General features: G+C 41.7%; 1 protein-coding gene across 5 annotated transcripts in view; it reads left to right on the forward strand.

Moving 5' to 3' along the window:
• The window catches only part of dtnbb (dystrobrevin, beta b), a 65,624-nt gene that overhangs the window by 5,183 nt on the left and 39,082 nt on the right, over positions 1-21,359 (forward strand). For 4 of the 5 annotated variants that reach the window (XM_079573499.1, XM_079573500.1, XM_079573498.1 and 1 more), the window contains exons 2-10: positions 708-747; positions 2,257-2,324; positions 2,441-2,521; positions 2,665-2,878; positions 6,350-6,435; positions 6,817-6,971; positions 7,072-7,177; positions 8,552-8,718; positions 10,254-10,378. In XM_079573499.1, the coding sequence (XP_079429625.1) occupies positions 2,258-2,324; positions 2,441-2,521; positions 2,665-2,878; positions 6,350-6,435; positions 6,817-6,971; positions 7,072-7,177; positions 8,552-8,718; positions 10,254-10,378 (1,001 nt within the window). In that variant the 5' untranslated portion in view covers positions 708-747; position 2,257. The remainder of the gene's footprint in view (positions 1-707; positions 748-2,256; positions 2,325-2,440; positions 2,522-2,664; positions 2,879-6,349; positions 6,436-6,816; positions 6,972-7,071; positions 7,178-8,551; positions 8,719-10,253; positions 10,379-21,359) is intronic. The other variant, XM_079573497.1, reaches the window with a different exon arrangement.

Below are 21,359 nucleotides of genomic sequence, written 5' to 3' on the forward strand. Positions count from 1 at the left end.
AAACAAGCGACTTAGTACTGCTTTAATATAGAATGTATTACAATTTCTAAGTAAATTGCCCAACATGGATCGTCTACAATATTCTTGTTTATCGCCATCATGCTTCCCAGGCCTCATGGGCAGGAAGATCCCAGGTTCAATCCCCAGACCATGCTGGAGAAAGACTGCACCGTGAACTGCACTGGTTCTAGGATAAGTCAACAGCTAGGCCTTTCACGATAACAAAATCTGAAGATCTGTATATACTGAGACAGGAAAGCATCGCAATAAACAATAATATTGAAACCACAGAAACTCTAAAGCTTAAAAAATGACAGAAAAAGCTTTGTTAGTAACGTCCTTAATAATGAAATATCCCATCATGAACATGAAATACAACGAGACACAACGTTACATTAGAAAAATGGGGGAAAATGCAAATAAATGTACTGACGATAAATATTGAGCCTAAAAATGCACTGTTTATCTGTCCTTTATTGAAGGATAAGTCGATATAGTAATTATCGTCACAGGCCCGTATCCTGTATTCTTTTCTGACCGGCTTCAGCGCAAAGTGAGAGTTCCTAAAGTCCTTGAAGGCACCGGGCGCAGTGTTAATGCCTCATTTGAAAGTCCGCCCGGCGTCGATGAGAAAGTCTTATCTGCTGTTGTTAATGTTGGTGTCAGGCCTATCTCTCTAACGCCGTCTCTGTTTTCTCTTTCCGCAGAGTTTAGTGACCGCTCCGTTTGACGTCCAGCCGCTGTCAGGTCAGTGCCTCGGAGTCCGGCAAAATATCGCAAAATGAAGCTGTGTGATGTGGTGCTTTAGTGTCACACAGTAAATGATGGAGTGAAAAAAGAACGAGGTCAATTATTGCGAATTTCGTTAGTCTTAAAAGGCCATTACGTTGCAAAATTAACTCAAGGTCAATGTCAACTTTATTTATAGCACGTTCACAACAAAGCAAGTCACCCCAAAGTGCTTCAGGGGAATAATATTAGAAAACACAGTCACGATATAAGCAATACAAACTGCCTTTATACACCAAATTATTAAGCAAATTGTATTTCAGTGCCATAAAGGTGGAAAAAAAAGTTGTGAGCTTGTGATGATTAGTTTTCAGGTTAAGCCCAGTTAAGGGAAAAACTACTGTACTCTGCTGATGAATAGTGTGAAATAGTTGAATTTTTGGACTAGGTATGAAAACCTTCGATATTTCATGAAAGATTAAGCGTAATCATCGTACTGTTAAGACATTTGTGACTGATTCAGAGCACACGCAGGTTTGTGCGGATAAAGGCACAATGAGGACAGTTCAGATTAAGAGAACAGATGCTACAAAGCAGCAAACAGGTACTTGAAGCTGCTGGTGGCTCTGGAGTCTCCCAAACATCAAGCTGTAGGACCCTCCAGAGGCTGCAGTTGTGCATAAACCTACTATCCGGCCTCCCCTAAACTGTTCATTGAAGCTCATGAACAGAAACGGCTGCAGTGGCTCAGAAATACATGAGGACTCATTATCAAACAGTCTTGTTCACTGATGAGGCCGTGTAACCCTGGAAGGTCAGATGGATGGTGTAGTGGATAGTTGGTGAATGGCCACCATGTCCCAACAAGGCTGTGATGTCAGTAAGGAGGGGGCGGAGCCATGTTTTGGGCCAGAATCATGGTGAGAGAGCTGGACGGCCCCTTTAGGATCCCTGAAGGCCTCTAGGGGCAAGAGTTACTTAGTACTGCTTTAAGGCCCAAGTCTCCATCACTCTCAGTTCCAGAGATATCGGCCAAATATCGGCCATAGCCGTTACTGTAAAATATATTGTTCTACCTCCGTTTAACAATACTCGGTTTTCGATACCTTTACTAAAATATAATAATGTTAATTTATTCCTTAAAAGACAATTTCTTTTAAATTTGTATCATTTATTTGAGCTGAAACAACCAAGTCACTTCCTTTACTTTACCTCCTTTATTATGCTTCCTGGTGTCAATACCTTTTTATTTCCGACACCACTAGTACATAAACCTTTTTTTTCAATACCATTCTGGTATTGTTAGCACCCGACTGAGAAGATGCAATAACATTTATATCTAGCGACGGGACACTCTTAAGTACGATCTTCCCAAAGCAACACCCCATTCAAGTAAAGTTTTTCATCCTCTGATTTAGCACCTAATAACACAACCTTCCTATTCTGTATGTTTTTGCAGAAGAATCTGTAAGGATGATGAACTACAGATAAACATGCCTTATGTTCCTGATCATTTGTCTGTTGCAGGATGATTGAGGAAGGCAGTAAACGCGGCAAAGCGCTGGTGGAGAAGAGGCAGCTCTTTATGGAGATGAGTGAGTGCCTAATACCACACTATTCACATTTCACATTGAATATTGCTACACTCTCCGGGATGTTTGAGACGAATCTAAATGGAAACTTGCTTTTTGTTTGCCCGTTTCTCCTTTAGGGGCGCAGAACTTCGACGTGATCCGATTGTCCACCTACAGGACGGCCTGCAAACTGCGATTTGTGCAGAAGAGATGCAACCGTAAGAGTCGCTCATAAAAGATTCATAAAGTGCATCCCTATGTGACCAGTTGTTTTTATTACGGCCTCCGGCATTCACTAAGCACACAAAGACTAATTGATTCAGTGTTGTGTCTCTGTGCTTAATCCCGCTCTCGCCTGCAGTTCACCTGGTGGACGTGTGGAACATGATCGAGGCGTTTCGGGACAACGGCCTGAACACTTTGGATCACAACGCCGAGATCAACGTGTCGCGTTTGGAGACGATTCTGTCGTCCATCTACTACCAGCTGAACAAGCGGCTCCCGACCACCCACCAGATCAGCGTGGAGCAGAGCATCGGGCTGCTGCTCAACTTCATGGTGGCCACTTACGACAGGTGACTTCATCATTCTGAACCTTCTGATTGTGACTTTTCTCATAGAGCAGTCTAAAGGGGCTAGATGCAAGTTAGTCATTTTATACTCACTACTTCCACCTCAGGTCTTTTGCGTAACTGCAGCTTCTATATTAAGCTCGTGCATTACGGCACTTCGGACCCGAAATAACAACTTCTTGAGTGACAGTGCAGGATTTTAGAGGCAGTTGCGGTGAACAGGTCTGAGCTCATTCTACACATTAGGACATGGTTGGAACATGTAGGGGGAGGAAAATACTTAGTTTTTACATTTTTAAACTCTGTATAGTCCCTTTAAGGATAAGTTTGTGATTTATGTTTGTCGTAAATCAGCCCAGTTAGGGACATCGCAGCCCCCTCATCGATCCAAAAATCCCTCAGAGGTCCCTCAATAATCCTAGTTTAACCTTTTCAAAGAATGTTGTCATTATTTTACAACTGAAATTACATGTAAAAAAGCATTTGGCAAGGGCGCCGCAACGGGGTGAATGCACTCAATGTGTTTATTTTTTTTTTTTATTTTTTTATTTATTTAATAGGGACACTGCATATTGATGAACAGTTGCACATGAGCACTGTAAATATGCCAGATTATAGCGGGGATGCTAGTTTCCATCTGTAGTCCCTAGGCAGGCAGCACATACACAATTTACAATTTACAATTAACATAATGTGACAACAATAAATGCAGTAACGACTAAAAGTGTTCACAGGCCTGGTTTTCCTTTAGCCACAGTTTAAAACGTGCTTTAAAAGTGGCCAGAGTTGGAGTCTCTCTGACTGATAAAGGGAGACTATTCCAGTGTTTTGCCCATTTTGACTAAGAAACGGGGTATTTTTATTGGTGTAAATCTTGTCTGTAAAGAATGTCGGGGGCCCAGAAATGTTTCTCTCCATAGGACCCTGGCAGCGCCCCTGACATTTGCAATGATTTTTAGCAAAAAACTGTTTCAAAGTAGTACAATGCACAGGCAAACTTTGTCAACTGTTGTTAATAACTGGAACCCTCATAAACTACTTCTAATAATAAACAAGGAACTTTAGTTGTGGTATGTTTAAGTCCCAGTATGTGTTAAGATAAAAATGCCACTGTTCTCCCTACCAGGAATATACTTCACTTTTCATCTTTTGCTCTTCAAATGAATGGAAATGTTTTTCAATTTAAACAAAACATTATCTCTTGCTACAATTATTATAAACACCTCTATGAATTTACATGGGCTAAAAATATGTGGTCTTTTTCCCTTCCATCCCACTTATAGTCTGGTTCACTTTGTAATTTTGTTTTGTGGAGAAAACTATACATTTTTGAAAACTTTTTTTAATAAGCAATCAGAAAAACAACGTTTCCATCAGCTCTGATATGTAAAAAAAAAAAAAAGAAAGGAAAAAAAATGTTTGATAACAGCTATTCCACAAACGTAGTTTTTTGGAAATGTAATAAATTTGGCAGAAAATTCCATTTGGTTGTTCCGATCATAAAAGTGAATGAAACCTTGTCATATGTTTCATGGTGTTACCATAGCGACAACCAGAACTCCCCATTTACTCTAATGGAAAAATTACAAGGGCAAATGTAAACATTGTTTTTCTCAGTGCTTATACCATAAGGTTTCCAAAAATATATAGTTTTCATACTCTACACGAAAATCCCACAACAGTGGAAATCTAAACATAGTGACTATTAATTACATAATGTCCCACTTTTTTTTAATGTTATCATTAGGGCTGCCACTGACAATTATTTTGGTCATCGCTCAATTTATTTATTGGTTTGTTTGGTATCGTTAGCAACACAATCAATCAATGAATCTACAGATTATTTTGTGTATGAAAATTGTGTATATGTTTTTTAAACCTTTTACAACATGAAGCTAAAGTGGAGTAAACTTAAAGCTGCATTATGCAACTTCTTAAGCGGAAAAAAAAAAGAGAGATTTATGCTTATTTGACCTTGTAGTGACCCAGAGGCTGTATGAGTGGTCAGCATGGCACCTTTACTTTCCATCACAGGTCTCTACAACACTCCAGGATCACTTGTTTTGTAAGTTTTCTGATAAGATGGTCCAGAGGCTCTAGCTTTATGGGTTAATTTGTGATGTCTTTTTGAGTTTAAAACAGCAAATAAAAAGCTACTATGCCGGTCATTATACACATAACTTTTAATTTCTCAAATCGGTACCACCGTCTATTTTCTCCCCCATCATTAATTTATTTGTGTTGCGACGGTGCTGCTGTTATTATTAGGATCCTGGATGTGAATAAGTGTCTCGTCACAGGAAGCCGCTCTGTCTCTCTGCGCCAAACTCAATTAGACCGAAGCGATAATGTCCTTCTGCTGGGAAACCGAGAGGGGGAAGAGGGGGAGAAGGAAGGGAAGGAAGTGGGGGCGAGCGGTTGATAGGTGTTTTTGAACAAGTCAGCAAATATAAATCCATCCATTTTTTGTTTTTTGTTTTTTTTTCGGGGACGGTGCGTGTTAAAGTGAAATATCTGTGGCTTGGGAACATTCTTGGTGTTAGTGTTTGCACTAAAACGATGTAAACCTATGGAAGAGACAGTTTATGTATGAGGATTGTATGAGGATTTTTACTTGTCATGATGTAGCGCCCTCTACAGGCAGCAGCGGGAATGAGAGAGAGATTCATGCCTTGGTTTTATAATACTGTACACTTCAATGCTTTCCTTGCTAAAGACTCATTAAAGATTCAGAGCTTCAGAGCTGCTTCATTCAGTTTGAACACTGACCTCTTGTGGACGTCATTATTGCAATATTTAAACATAAGTCTGCCGGTTTAGATTATTTAACAAAACAACGTATATTGATGTTTGAAGGGTACAGGTCAGAGCTAATTTTGCCAACTGTTTATTCACTTGTCACTTATGGTTTACAGCAGCGGTTCCCAACCTTTTTTGTCCCACATATCCCTTGAGGCATTAATCTAATACTCTGACTCCTGCTAAAAGTTTAACAAAGTGAACAACTAAACATGGATTATTCAGTATGTAATAGGCAAGTTTGTTTTGTGAAGGGCTGATTTTTATCATTGGCAAAACACCAAAGGCAACCATACAAGTACCAATGCTTTACTTTATTTATGGCCTAGTGGGATGCCAGGAAATTCAAAATTTCTAGGGGGTGAAGTTAGAAGTGACCAAACTCTTCCATGTTTTCCCTATTTAAATACGGTTATGTGAGTAATTACACGATCCAAGTATAGTTACACAAAATACGGATAAAAAGCGGTACTATATTGTAAGGCGAAATAACACCATGGGAGCACTTCAATGTCCGCGCAGTAATATCTTCACTTTACTGCATCTTGTGAAGTATGAATGAGCCTTTAGTGCTACCAAATAAATCCTCTGCATTGTATCAGTATTGTTGGGGTAAAACAGTCATTGTAGTTTGTCTCATTGAATAATTGTTGAATGAATGTTGTGCTGTTTCAGTGAAAGCCACGGGAAGCTGACGGTTTTCTCCATGAAGTGCATGTTGGCGACGATGTGCGGAGGGAAGATCGTCGACAAATTACGCTGTAAGTCCTTTCTTTCTGACTGCGGAAAGTGTATGACACTAAAACATGAGGGAAAAGTTCAGTTTCAGTTGTAATATTCCTGTGTGTGTGTGTTTTTATTTTCTACTCAGGCTATTGTTATTGTAGTTTCTCAAAGTAAACACCAGGTGGCAGTATTGACTGGTCTTCTTTCTCTTTGTACCTGCCGTGTCACTAAATCTCTATTCAGTTTTTACTCCTTAATTGCAGTTGTAGCAAAAGTACAGATACTACTGATCAGATATTATTCCAGTAAAAGTTGCTCAGTCGAATTAAAAGTACTGAGCTATTTCTTGTATTTAAATATTCAAAGTACAAATCAGTTTTATTGCACAAGGTGACCCGAGTTTCTTGTTCCTGCAGACATCTTCTCCCAGATTTCGGACTCCAGTGGGATGATGGCCTTCGCTAAGTTCGACCAGTTCCTGCGCGAGGTCCTGAAGCTGCCCACGGCCGTGTTCGAGGGGCCTTCGTTCGGATACACGGAGCACGCTGTCCGGACCTGCTTCCCCCAACAGGTACGGGACGGGGACGTGGGGATGTGCAGGGGAAATGTCCCAAAAAAACTATTTAAATGGATTTAAATGGACTCCTGACCCGTTTGTGTGTTTCCCTCAGAAGAAAGTGGTGCTGAACACGTTTCTGGACGTGCTGATGGCCGACCCGCCGCCTCAGTGTCTGGTGTGGATGCCCCTCATGCACCGCCTCGCCAATGTAGAAAATGGTGAGTCCAGCGGGAAATGCTTCACTTGATTGGCCACGACAAGGCCACAATGAATCCAGAACAACCTACTTCTAACCTTCGCTGTGGAGAAACTGAACAACTGAACCAATGCAGTACATTTAAAGGTGCTGCACATTTAAATGTACTGCATAGGTAACTTTTTATGTGAAAAAAAAAAAATATTTGTGGATATTTGACCTATAAAGGGACTATGCAGCCAAGAAGAGCAACACAAAAAAACAGAGTTAGGGTTAGTGTTTTTATTCATTTTTTTGTATATTGCTGTTTTTATTGTATTGTAATTGACACATTTCAGGTTAAACATTTTGTTCTTTCCTGCTATGTCAAATTTAATAAACCTAAACCTATACAGAGTTTAAAAAAATAAAAAATGATGCATTTTCCTCCCCCTACATGTTAATGTCCTAATGTGTAGAATGATCCCAGACCTGTTCACCACAACTGCCTCTAAAATCCTGTACAGTCACTCAAAAATGTGTCACTTCGGCCCGAATTGCCGTCATACACGAGCTTAATATAGAAGGTGCAGTTACACATATGGCCTGAGGTGGCAGTAGTGAGCATAAATGGCAAACTTGCATCTAGCCCCTTTAAGTGACTCAGTGGCTGTATGGGTGCAGCATGGCACATTTGCCACTGTGAGGAAAATCAAATGTGCTTTACTGCACCCATACAGCCACTGAGATACTTAAAGGGGCTGGAAGCAAGTTCGCCATTTTATACTCACTACTGCCACCTCAGGCCATATGTGTAACTGCACCTTCTATATTAAGCTCGTGTATGACGGCAATTCGGGCCGAAGTGACACATTTTTGAGTGACTGTACAGGATTTTAGAGGCAGTTGTGGTGAACAGGTCTGAGCTCATTCTACACATTAGGACATGGCTGGAACATGTAGGGGGAGGAAAATACTTAATTTTAACATTTTTAAACTCCTTATAGTCCCTTTAAAGGTGCAACTTTTTATGTTGAAAACAAAAGGTTGATATTTGTGCGTATTTGACCTTGTAGTGGCCCAGCGGCTGTATGAGTGGTCAGTATGGCGTCTTTACTTTTGATCACAGTGGTCTCTAGGACGCTCCAGGATCAATTGTTTGGAGGGTTTTCATTACTGACGGAGCCTCTCACCAGAAAACCTACAAAACAATTGATCCTGGAGCATTTTGGAGACCGCCATCAAAAGTAAAGACGCCATACTGACCATTCACACAGCCGTAGGTCACTACAATGTCAAATACGCACAAATAACTTTTTCATTTGCGTAAAAAGTTACATTATGCACCTTTGAGTGACCCTGTGGCTGCATGTATGTTATATTTTTTGACATTTGACCGACTTCTCTGTGTTTCCAGTCTTCCACCCGGTGGAGTGCTCCTACTGCCGCAGCGAGTCCATGATGGGCTTCAGGTACCGGTGCCAGCAGTGCCACGGGTACCAGCTGTGCCAGAACTGCTTCTGGAGAGGACACGCCAACGGACCCCACTCCAACCAGCACCAGATGAAGGAGCACTCCTCCTGGGTAAGGAGTCGCTCTGGGAGGGGTTTGTTCCTCCTTTCACCAGACAAGATGTAATAATGTGGATGCATTAGTTTCATAAAGCAGTTTGCTACATGCTCAACGTTTGCTCTGTGGTCGACCCACAAACGTGGCTGCCAGCAACAAGCACATAACATTCATACATAGAAAAAATAAGGGAAGTGTCTTGTTTAAGGGGGAGAAGAGAGGGAGTTTGATTAAAGTCAGGTTAGTTTTAACAAAGAGGTGAGAAATAGGAATGGAGCCGTAGACTGTAGGACGGGGTAGGCATGTTTGTGTCGTGGAGGGCCAATTTTCTTCATTGCCAATACACCAAGGGCCGGAACACACAATTGTAGCCCAAAGTAAAGCACCTTTTTTCCACAAATATAAGTGCTACATAATATATTAACCAATGGGGTGTTTTGCTGGGAAATGTGAAAATATTGACAGTATTTTCCACATTTTAGAATCCTTTTCACATTTTTGGTCTCTGATTTATGAATAAATGTTTCTTCAAAATTCTCTTGGGGGCCAAAGGTTTTGTGCTGTAGGGCCGAATTTGGCCTCCAGACCTGACGTTGCCTAACCCTGCTGTAGGACAACGATGGACAAAGTGCGTTCAGCATGGGCTAACTCAAGCTCGTTCATGCTAAGTGCAATTTGGCCAGGTATTTGAGGGCAGCTCCCAAATTTTAAACAAAAATAGCAAAAGGAAAAATATATATAATGTAGCGTGTGTTAAGACAAACACATGGAGGAAAGAATGACAAGCCTGTGTTCAATAATGACTTCAAGAATTACAGTAATAAACGTCTGGAGCCTCAGCCCGCCCTCATTTCCTCTTAGGCTTCAGCAGCTGATAGTGATACTACGTCCATGTTTTTCCACAGTCTGTGTTCTGAATAATCCTCAATTGGATTTATAAACAGAAACCAGTGGTTTATAGTTAAGTTTATTTTATTTTCACAATTTCACACAATACTTTCATAGACATAATCGCATGTAACAAATCATGTTCCATTGTGAAAAATTAGCTCCCAGAAAGCTAAAAGCTTAACGATAGGGTTCAACCTGTTCTCAACCTGGGTGTGTATGACAACATATTTTCATTTAGTTTTAGTCTTTTGATGAGTTTACAGAAATTTCATGTAAATCTGTCCGACTAAATGTAACATTTATTTAGTGAACTTTACATTCATTGTCTTCAAACATACGTAATCATATTGCAGAGGTTTAAGAAGCTCCTCCCACATGAACGAACCACAGAGCTTTCGTTTGGCACTGACTTTGGATGAGATGAGGCTCTTTCAAACTGTATCACTGGAAGTTCAGATGTTTTTAGTTTAGTTTTGATTTTGTTTTTATTAGTCTACAAAAATAACTGGACATTTTACTCATAGTTTTTGTCCTAATCAACTAACTCTGATTTAGTTTTGGAATAAAAATAGCTGAGAACCAATTGATGAGACTTAACTAAAAGGAATGAACAGATCCTTACCCTGTTGTTTCTTGTTTCTTTCATTCTGTATCTTCAGAAATCCCCGGCCAAAAAGCTGAGCCATGCCATCAGTAAGTCTCTGGGCTGCGTCCCGATCGGAGAGCCGCCTCACCCTGTGTTTCCGGAGCAGGCGGAGCGACCCCAGGAGCTCACCCACACTGTGTAAGTCCCACCAGGAGCCTCTGTATGTGCCTTCACCCATCCCAGCCCCATCTCCAGCCTGTTTTTCATTTAAAAGATATCAAGTTATTTTGATTGGCTTTTGCCCTGTGTTGGTTTTTGGTTTTGAAGATTGCCTGTGCTGATTTTCTCCTATTTCCCACATCACCAAGACAAGATATATGGATGTAAGAGATATTATTTCAATGTATCCCTATCTTCCTCTGTGTTGGTTAGAAGATGCCATATTGATCTAAAACAGATGAAACAAAACATCCATTAGCTTCCCTTTTCATATTGTCAAACGATCTCCCCATAAGCACCTCCTCCTGTTGCTCCCCTTCGCTGTGGAGCTGCTTCAACAAAGAGAGAAATTGAAGAAAACGGATTGTGCTGCCCATGTGGCAGTAGTGATGCTGTGGAAAGTGTCTTGGATTAAGCTGAGCAAGAGATCGAGAGGCGGGCAGAGCATTTCCTGGATGTGTAGGAGCGTTTGTCACTGCGATGCAAAAAAATAACCTCTGGGGAAGATTATAAAATGACTAAAAGATGCGTGAGTGGCTCGAAACACAACTCTAGCTTTGTATTTGAGGAGAGAACAACATGTTAACGTAGTGAAAAGCGCTAAAAAGGCGATTTTGCAAAGTGAAAGTCAAAAATGTTGCTTGGATTTCATATTGTTATAGGCAAGGAAAAGTACATCAATATCCAGTTTTTCATGAATGATTTGACCATTATTTACCTTCCATGGGCTTTATGCACGTGTCTTCCTAGTGGATCCTCAGGAGGCGCTGCTCTTCCTGTCCCGTTATTTCCTAATGAGTTTGTAGCGGTGACTTGTCTAAAGAAATAGGAGAGGGGGGGGGAGGGGAGAGGAGAGGAGAGGAGAGGAGAGGAGAGGAGAGGAGAGGAGAGGAGAGGAGAGGAGAGGAGAGGAGAGGAGAGGAGAGGAGAGGAGAGGAGAGAAGAGAAGAGAAGAGAAGAGAAGAGAAGAGAAGAGAAGAGAAGAGAAGAGAAGAGAAGAGAAGAGAAGAGAAGAGAAGAGAAGAGAAGAGAAGAGAAGAGAAGAGAAGAGAAGAGAGCCTTTATTGAGCTCACAATGGAGAAATGTACTTGTTACATTCAGCTCTTCAATAGTAAATAGTGGTATCTTATATACAATGACTACCAAGGCCTTTGTAGGGACAAAAAGTATAAAATAAATAATAAGTAAACAGACTATAACCAAAAGTTAATGTCAGGGTTAGCAGTACAGGTTTACATCACAGTGCAAGTGGTTGATAACGTGACGCAGAAAAGTGATGTAAATACAGGGATTATTGTGTGTATTCTGCAGGAGGGGTTCTTGCACATGTTGCTTTACAATCTTGTAGTACAGTCTGACAGCAGTGTGGATGAAGGACCTGCTCCTTCTTGCACTGAGGGTGTCTCAGTCTGCCACTGAAAGAGCTGCTCAGCTTCTCTACAGTCCCATGCAGTGGGTGGGAGGTGTTGTCCATGATGGAGGTGAGCTTGGATCACCTCCTCCACAGAGTCCAGGGGGCAGCCCAGGACAGAGCTGGCCCTCCTGACCAGCTTGTTCAGTCTGTTCTTGTCCTGCACTACGTTTCCCAACATACAGCAACATAGTGGAGAGCAAAGGCTACCACAGAGTCATATAAAGTCCTGAGCAGAGGCCCCTCCGAAGGACCTCAGTCTCCTCAGAAGGTGGAGGCGACCTTGGCCCTTCTTGTACAGGGCGTTGGTGTTGTGGGACCTGTCCACAACACCAGGTTATTGGTCTGTCTTTAGTGTAAGTACGTCAGTTTTTGTGGTGTTGTTTGTTGATACTTGCCGTTCACTCTGAGATAAAAAGTCCTCTATGAGCACAGGAGCATCAACACAAGCTGAAACTTTCATCTCACATACAAACAAAAAACATTTCAGAGAAGTAAGTCGAAGTAGTAGGAGTAGGAGACTGAAGTAATTGTCATTAAGTGGAGCTGTGGTAGTGGCAGAACTAGTTGAAACTTCTGCATGTATTTACAGTTTTATAGCTTTATGCCATCTTCACTTCTGCCTGCAGAGGGCGCTCCAGGCTCCAAATTCTCACTAGCCCAGTCTCTCACTCCTCACCAGAGACACCCAGAAGAATGTTTTAAGCCTCTATGATGCAGGATCTGTCCATTTTTCGGGCATTCAAACCTTTTTTTTCTGTCTTCTCCTCACAGCCTCAATGCACTATTTATTCTCACACTGACTGAATTCAAATCAGTGCAATGGTCTCTAATCATTTATCTATTCCCCGCGTTCATTCTGCTCGGTGTAACGTGACAGCAGCCTTCAGCGCGGACGGACGATCTATGGGCTGAGTGCAAAACTGTTATGAGAGAAATTAGAAATGTCCTATTGACGCCGTAAACAAATCGTCCATCATGAGCTTTATCACTCGGGGTTTATTGGATTTACCGAGGCCAGTGAGCGACAGTGAGAGAAAATAGCTCTCCAATGATAAGAGTGCTAATTATGAGATTTGTTAAGAACATTGCATCTTGATTAGGTTAATAGGCTTCATCATGCTCCGAGTACTTAGGCCAGGCAAGTTTATTTGTAGAGCGTATTTCAAAGTGCTTTACAGAGCAAGAATGTAATAAAAGTTAGGCTACTGTACACGTCGTAAAATGACACTTAGGAGGCAAGTGAAATCAATCAGACATAAGTAATCATGGTAGGATTGGATTAAAAGTGGGGAGTCCAGATGTAATGAATTCAGTGTTATATGGAATATTGTTAGAGTTGAGGCTGTGTCACCAGTCCAGTTCCAGGTTTAGGTAAAAGTGAAATGCAGCCTCATCGTGTTTAGTCCTGACTCTGGGACCAGCAGGAAGGAAGGAAGGAAGGAAGGACAGATGGAAGGATAGAAAGAAGGAGATAAGAATAAGGAGAAAGAAAGATGGAAGGAAAGATGGAAGGAAAGAAGGAGGGAAAGAAGGAAAGATGGAAGGAAAGAAGGAAAGATGGAAGGAAAGAAGGAAGAAAGGAAAGATGAAAGGAAGGAAAGAAGGATGGAAAGAAGGAAAGAAGGAAGGAAAGATGGAAGAAAAGAAGGAAGGAATGAAAGAAGGAAGGAAAGAAAGAAGGAAGGATGGAAAGAAGGAAGGAAGGAAGGAAAGAAGGAAGGAGAGAAAGAAGGAAGGAAAGAAGGAAAGATTTAAGGAAAGGATGGAAAGAAAGAAGGAAGGAAAGAAGGAAAGATGGAAGGAAGGAAAGAAAGAAGGACAGATTTAAGGAAGGATGGATTGGATCGTTGGATGCATGGATGGATGGATCCATCTAAACAACGGATAAAAAGACAATACATATAAATATGATAAAAAATATTTAAATACTTGCCCCAAGTTTAACCCTCACACATTTACATCAACAATGATCATTATGAAATTGAATTGCAGAAGGGAGAGAGGATCTCCAAAAGTGCTCAGTCCTGCAGTATATGGAGAGGAAATGATCAGATCTATTGCTCCTCTGGGCAAACAGAGTCCCATGCAGAGGGTGCCTGATGTTACTGAGGATGGCCTGGAACTTTCTCGCCCGTGTACCTCTCAACCACTGCCTCGACAGAGTCCAGTGACCCCCCTGATTCTGAACTGTGGAGCTGGACCATGAAGAGACACAAGCAGAGCTGTTTATTCTCTGTTTGTTTATTCTCTGTTTGTTTATTCTCCTGAGCGACAGGACGTCCGTGCTGGTCTTTCTGGGTGGAGCCTGCACGTTTTCCCTGTGTCTGGGTGTTTTTCCTTTAAGGGCAGGGGACAGGCAAGTTTGCTGGAACGTTTTTTTCTGGAGGGCCCTTTCTCCCAATTGACCTAAATGGAGAGTGTGGGTGATCTGAGGGCATTTTCAAAATAACTGTCAATATTTCAGTATTTTTGAGGAACATAACGTGTGTTCAGATCTCGATTTGGAATTGTTCAATATCCCCCATCAACCCAAAACAAAGGGTAGACCAAAAAAATAGGGTCTATTTAGTCCTAGGTTAGAATTTGTGAGCATTGGTTTATTGTAATTACACCACATTTCTAGTCTTCATCTCCATCTATAGCTGCTGCAATATTAAACATCGTGTAGCGTCTCCATCTGCTCCATGTTTTACCATCAGACACATATCTATTTTCCCTCCTGTCACTCCTCCGAAGTGGATATCGATGTTCCTGTGTTGTATGTGAGCCACTGAAAGGCAGATGCAGCTTCCTCCCGCTCTTCCTGAAGGCATCTCCGCGTCGTGTTCACTGACTTTTAGCGAAAATGGCTCTGACTGCTGAGCTTTGGGACTGTTTTAGACGCGTCTTTTGTCTGTGGATATTTTTGACTCAGCGGCAAAGGTAAAAAGGGCAATAAATAGTTCAGAAGGAGCCGTCTCTTCATGAAGAATCCGGCTGTGACAAAACTAAACTTGGTTCTACAAAAGAGTTTCCTTTTGAGAACAGGAAGAGAAGAAGAAATTACTGTCCCCATCAACATAAAACATGTACAATACGCGTAAGCTCAATCTGGCTACTCCTGGGAGCTGCATTGCGGTTTCCCACTGAACCATGGGTCAAAATTCGGAGGACAGATTTAACTGCAGGGACAAGAACACGCGCATTTCTGTTTCTGTTGATATTCGTGCTGTATTTTGTGTAAAAGAGCAGTTTGTTAGTGGCCAATGGCGCATCTAGGCAGGCTCAGTTTGGTCAGTCCACCTCAGGGCAGCTGCGGCTACAAAAGTAACTTTTCACTGCCGAGTGTGGAGTGAATGAATAATGCACTTTGAGAGACTCGTCAAATCAAGCAAGGGTTTATTTGATCAGAATTTCATTCAAAGTGATTTTTAGAATGATACTAAAATCAAATTAGTTAAAGGGATATTTCAGGATTTTTGACATAGGGCCTCATTTCCTAGTTATCCAGAGTGTGAGATATTTTTTTTGTAATTCAAGCAGTTCTTATATTTGAAGGGTTTTGTGGCGCTAGGCTAATGCAAGGCTAGCGCATTTCTATGGTATCAGCTAGCCTGCATTAAAAACAGTCTGACCCGCTCCACAGAGCACCTGAGGCAAATCACTTATAACGCCAGACTAACCTATAAATGTCTGTGTCCATAGAGTAATTTTAACCATTTGGCATTCAGCATCAGCTTTGTGGTTGTATAAGCTACGCGGCGGCGGAGTGATCTGCTAGATAATAGTCCCTCAAAATGCGATCATTCATTTGATGCAAGGTCAGTTATATTCCAAAAATTATTCTAACGACACAAACTATTTATAGGGTTAGTCTGGCGTTATAAGTGATTTGCCTCAGGTGCACTGTGGAGCGGGTCAGACTGTTTTTAATGCAGGCTAGCTGATACCATAGAAATGCGCTAGCCTAGCACAAGCCTAGCGGCACGAAACTCTTCAAATATAAGAACTGCATGAATTACAAAAAAAAAAAAATCTCCAGAAATTAGCAACACTCTGGATCACTGAAATGAGGCCCTATGTCAAAAATCCTGATATATCCCTTTAAGCTTGTCCTTGACGGCACTTCGGACCCGAATTAACATCTTTTTGAGAGACAGGTCTGGGCTCATTCTGCACATTATGACATGGCTGGAACATGTAGGGGGAGGAAAATACATAACTTTAACATTTTTGAACTCCACATAGTCCCTTTAAGCTCTGTTTTTACATGTTTTTATGTTTTCTGTAAAGATCAACCTGCCAGGGCGTCTGCAGCTGGAAATCAGCCCAAGGCAATAAACTAGCATTTTTACATTTGTTTAAAGGGACTATACAGTTTAAAAATGGTAAAATTATCTAATTTACTCCCCTACATGTTCCAACAATGTCCTAATGTGTAGAATGAGCTCAGACCTGTTCGCCACAACTGCCTCTAAAATCCTGCACTGTCACTGAAAAAGGTGTCACTTCGGGTCCGAATTGCCGTCATGCACAAGCTTAATATAGAGACTGCAGTTACACATATAACCTGAGGTGGCAGTAGTGAGTATAAAATGGTTAACTTGCATCTAGTCTCTTTAAATGTTCATTAAAATGCATTGTTGCACCTTTATCTTACAATGAATGAATAAAAGCTTTATTTATCCCACTGTGAGTTAAACACTGTCTGTGTCCGGAGGCAGAAAGAGAATGTACCACGGTCCCGCAGTGGGGCGGGGCGGCACTCGGCCAAAACACACCCAGACTACGTCCCTTAAGCTCCCAGACCAGCTGAGAACATCTTTTTGAACCTGCCTCTTCTCCCCCCTCCTCTGGTCCAGATCGTGGCTCCTCCATGTTCTCATATCGTTCCTCGGTGCCTCTCGCCAGACAGTTTGAGTGAATGCGAAACTCCCCGTCGTCCCGCTCCTTCGTTCCTGCCCTTAAACGCGTCTAAATATTTCAAAACGGATCAAAATAACTTCACTTTGTCTGCGGCGCGTCGACGGGGGGAGACTCCGGTGGATTTAAGCTGACGTTTTAGCCCCATTCTGCCATCGCGTCTCACTCAGAGCCTCGTCAAACGGAGAAAACCTGGAGAGACGTCACGCTGGATGTTGGCGTGTAAATAAGGGCTTGTGGCAAAACAATGGGAGCAGGGAGTTTATCAGCAGTGGAAACTCAAATTCTTCTACGTTAAGTATTCGGACTAAAGCCAACAGAAGGTTCTTTCAACACCAAGCGGAAATGCTCAGTGAAAGGCTCTTTTTCTAGTCATGGAATGAAATGTTTTCTCCTCTAGCAAAAGCAGACATTTGTGTGGAAAAAAGGTCTTTGTCTGCTCCAATGTCAACCAATGAGGAGAAAAAAAGGGAAGGTTTTTTCCCCCTTAATTCTCCTCATTCGTAAAATTGTGGAAAATGTGTTAAAATATATATATATTTAAAAGATGGGTACAATAAATTAGGATGAAATAGGAGAATTAATTGGGGATAAAAGGGGAATATTTGAGGAAAAAAAAAAATGGCACAAAATGGAGGAAATAAAGGATGGGGCGGGGACTGGGTAAAATTATTATATATATTTTTTATGTTGAAAAAAGGGGTACAAAAGATTGGGACAAAATAGAGGAATACATTTGGGGAATAAATTGGAGGAAGGGGGGGAATACATGAGGAAAAAATTGGGAACAAATATGGGGAAAAATGTTTTTTGAAAAATCTAATACATTGGGGGAAATTGGGAATAAATGAGGAAAAGTTTGGAGAAAAAAAGAAGAAGAGGAAGAGGAGGAAAACATGGGAAGTGTTTTTTCTGCCCTTTCTGTTCAGGACAGAGCACTTTTTGGCAGCACATGTTCGCATAGTTCTGCTTTATTGTAGAGAAATTCCCCCAAAATATTGAGATATTATTGTTTTTCAACATCAGCCAGCCCTATAGTGCCATTTAGTGTGGGCTTGTTTTGTTAAAAGTAATGGCAAAACTAAAAACTGTAAAGCCAACTAATCCGGGTAAATAGGAATACAATGAAAACTAACAGGTTTTGTTTGAGGTGTTTAGCCTCTTAACCCACGCCTTAACCAAGAGCATTTTCTCCAGTTTGGCTTTACCCAGTTCTAAAACCTTCTTGAAAAAAGTACCAAAATAGCGATTTTTTAAACACTTAGCTTTCAAAGGTCTTAGCTTTCAAATGAGGCATTGCACTGGCCTGTAGGCTGTGACCTTTGGGGTCAAGCCAAACTGGACAACATGCACTCGGTTCAGGCTGGGGTGAAGAGGTTCAAGCAGTACGAAGTAACTCATGCCCCTAGAGGCCAAAAGTGCCACTGCAGGTGTCGTTGCATGTTGCATTTTTTTTTACTCATGAATTGTCCGTGAGAGTAAATACTACGCTGACAGGAAAGACAAAGTGAGAGAGGGATATTGTACATCCAATTAAACAATGGAGATCATTTTTTCCCACTCAAACTTGGCTGTAAATACTGTTTAAGTGGGGCTAGCCCGCAGTTAGCTTTGCCCGTTAGCCTGTTAGCTTCTTCTTCGTGATTCCATTAGTGTGCATTGGGGACTCCGGGTTTTCTGGCCAGAGGCACCAGGAGGAGATGAAAGACCCCCCAATCATCCCATTAACACTTGTATTACCCCCACAGGGACTACGAAAAGGATTTATCAAGGTAAACAAGTTACTTAGTGTTGCTTTAAAGAGTGCTGGGTTTCCAAAATTGATTCCACAATATCCACAGTTCACAAGGTCGAAACCTATCTGCTCTGAGGTTTAGTATCATCAAGCAAATGTTACTTTTTCAACATAAATGAATCCTCATAAAATGGCCATGACATGTTTGATGCCGTTTCTTCCAACATGGGAAAGCCATCCCTCTGTCCCGCTCTGAGTTGCGGATCCAAATCTCATGTCCAATATCCAGCGTCCCGTTTTGGGTCTCCGTATAATCCGCTGAAATCCTGCTGCATTTGGCTCTCGCCGCCGCCGTCTCCGGGTCATTCCGCATTCTCTCTGGGGTTGCTTAAAAACGGCGGAGGAGACGTTTGTCATTTGCTGTATGCTTTTTGTCTGTGAGCTTTGTTTCGCAGACGCCTCGAGGAGAAATGGAGTGAAAATCAGTGTGAACAAAAGCAAAAGAGGCAGGCGAGAACACAACAGCGGTGAACTTGACACTGTGACATCCCTATTGTCCTCTTATGTTGGTTCTTTCTGGAACAATCTGTAAAGAATCTGTAGTCTGAGTCACTTGACCTCTGTCTGATCTATGAGTCACTTCGCATTTGCATGTCATTAAAACAGATGCGCCACTTCAGCATAAGTCACACTTCACAGCTTTAGTGGAGCATCACCGTCTTTGTTCCCGCCTCGACCTGACGGCAAATCGCAATGGCAATAGTCGGATAACGAAACACAAGCAGGGATTTGTTACTTCCTCTCAGGTGGGCAGGACTGCTGAACTCTATTATGAATATCAGCTGTTCCCAAAGTGGGGTCCGGGGCCCCTGTGCAGAGCCTCAGAGGCATTGCTAAGATAAGATAAGCCTTTATTGATCTCACAGTGGAGAAATTAAAGGGATATTTCAGGATTTTTGACATAGGGCCTCATTTCCTAGTTTTCCAGAGTGTTGCTGATTTCTGGAGATATTTTTTTTTGCAATTCATGCAGTCTTTATATTTGAAGAGTTAAGGGGCGCTAGGCTAGTGCATTTCTATGGTATCAGCTAGCCTGCATTAAAAAACAGTCTGACCCGCTCCACAGTGCACCTGAGGCAAATCACTTATAACACCAGACTGACCATATAAATGCTTGTTTGTGTCGATAGAATAATTTTGACCATTTTGCATTTAAAAGAACTTATATTTGAGCAGCATCAGCTTCGTGGTTGTAAGCCACGCAGCGGCGGAGTGATCTGCTAGAAAATAGTCCCTCAAAATGAATGAAGAATAACCAGAATGCTCATTCCAGCCACTAGGGGGCAGCTAAAGGAAAGAGTTCCACACATGTCTAGCAGAGGGCACTGACATAATTAGAGCTCAGGATATGAACAACACATTATAAAGCCACGTGGTAAATGGACACTCACCACCACCGAGTGTGAAGTGAATGAATAATGACTATGTAGTACTTTGCCCCTCCTGGAACTGTCACCTTAACGTGGTTGAGCACCCGAATGATCCTGGGGGCTCTGTTGTCGGGGGCTTGGTGCCCCTGGTAGGGTCTCCCAGGGCAAACAGGTCCTGGGTGACGGGTCAGACAGAGAGCGGTTCAGACGCCCTTATGAGAGACCAACAGGCCCGGTTAATCGTGAGGCCGACCCACCACCTGCAGGAGGAGCCATAAGGGGCTGGTGCAATGTGATTTGGGCAGCTCCAACATCTGCCCCCACGACCCGGAAACAAGTGGAAGAAAATGGATGGATGTAGTACTTTGAAGAACTTGTGACACAGGCTTGTAAAGTACAATACAAGTGTAAGCCGTTATTATTAATGAAGCTACAGTCCAGTTGGGGCTTTGACCAAATCTCAGCTTGCAGTCACCCAAAATGAGTTTGACACCCCTGCTAAAAATTGTTATTATTATCATTATTATTATTATTATTATTATTATAAATACCCTAAAATGAAAAACCAATTGGACCTGAATACAGTGGCTCAAAGTGAGTATTAAAAGTACTTCTTTTGTAAGGCGCATTGAGTTGCCTTGTGTACGAAATGCGCAGTATAAATAAAGTTGCCTTGAATAAATACATGTATTAAGTTACTACTCAACACTGCCCCCTAATGCTGATGCAAAATCTGAGCACTGGGAAAGCATAATCCAAAAGTAAATGTTTGTATTTATGAAAACTTGAACTTTAAGTCAATGTCTGGCCTGTAACCTGTTTGTTTCATTTAAATAAGTAAAACTCTCTTTGAATAGTGGTGTTGTGGTATTAGTTTAGCAGTTTGTATTTCCACATCGGCTGCACTTACTTCTCCAAACACTCGATCTTCGGAAGCATCTGTTCTGCAGATTTAAAGATAGCACACAATCCGTCTTTAAAGTTGCTCTTTTTTTTGGAGATTATTGGGCCACTTTTCCCTTTGAAGATGCTTCTCCTTCCTCTCCTTCCGACTGCGAGGTTATATCGGCGCTGTGAAAAAGTAGCTTATTTATAGCTTTGAAGAATTATGTAACGAGCTCAAGGTAATAGCCGTGATATGTAAATGCAATTACAGCGAGGAGACGGAGGTGAGAGAGCGAGACACTTTGTTTTTTACCGAGATGTTGGTTTTAAAAACGACTGCGGTTTCGTATATGCAGGACTGAAGAAGGACTGAAGAAGGATCGCGATTGATTTGCTTAATATTTCTGTAAGTAAAGATTCGGTTTACTGAGTACATTTTAGAAGTGACAGAACATGTTTGTAGAGGCCTAAACTACAGGGCGAGCTGGTTTGTTTCGTAAACGGGAATGCTGAGGAGTGGAACCAAGAGGTATTTATAAGACGGTCCCGTTCACAAACTTACAGTATATTGTAGTATTTGGGTATTAGAAGTA

The sequence above is a fragment of the Gobius niger genome, assembly GCF_951799975.1.
Source record: "Gobius niger genome assembly, chromosome: 16".
Lineage (NCBI taxonomy): Eukaryota > Metazoa > Chordata > Actinopteri > Gobiiformes > Gobiidae > Gobius > Gobius niger.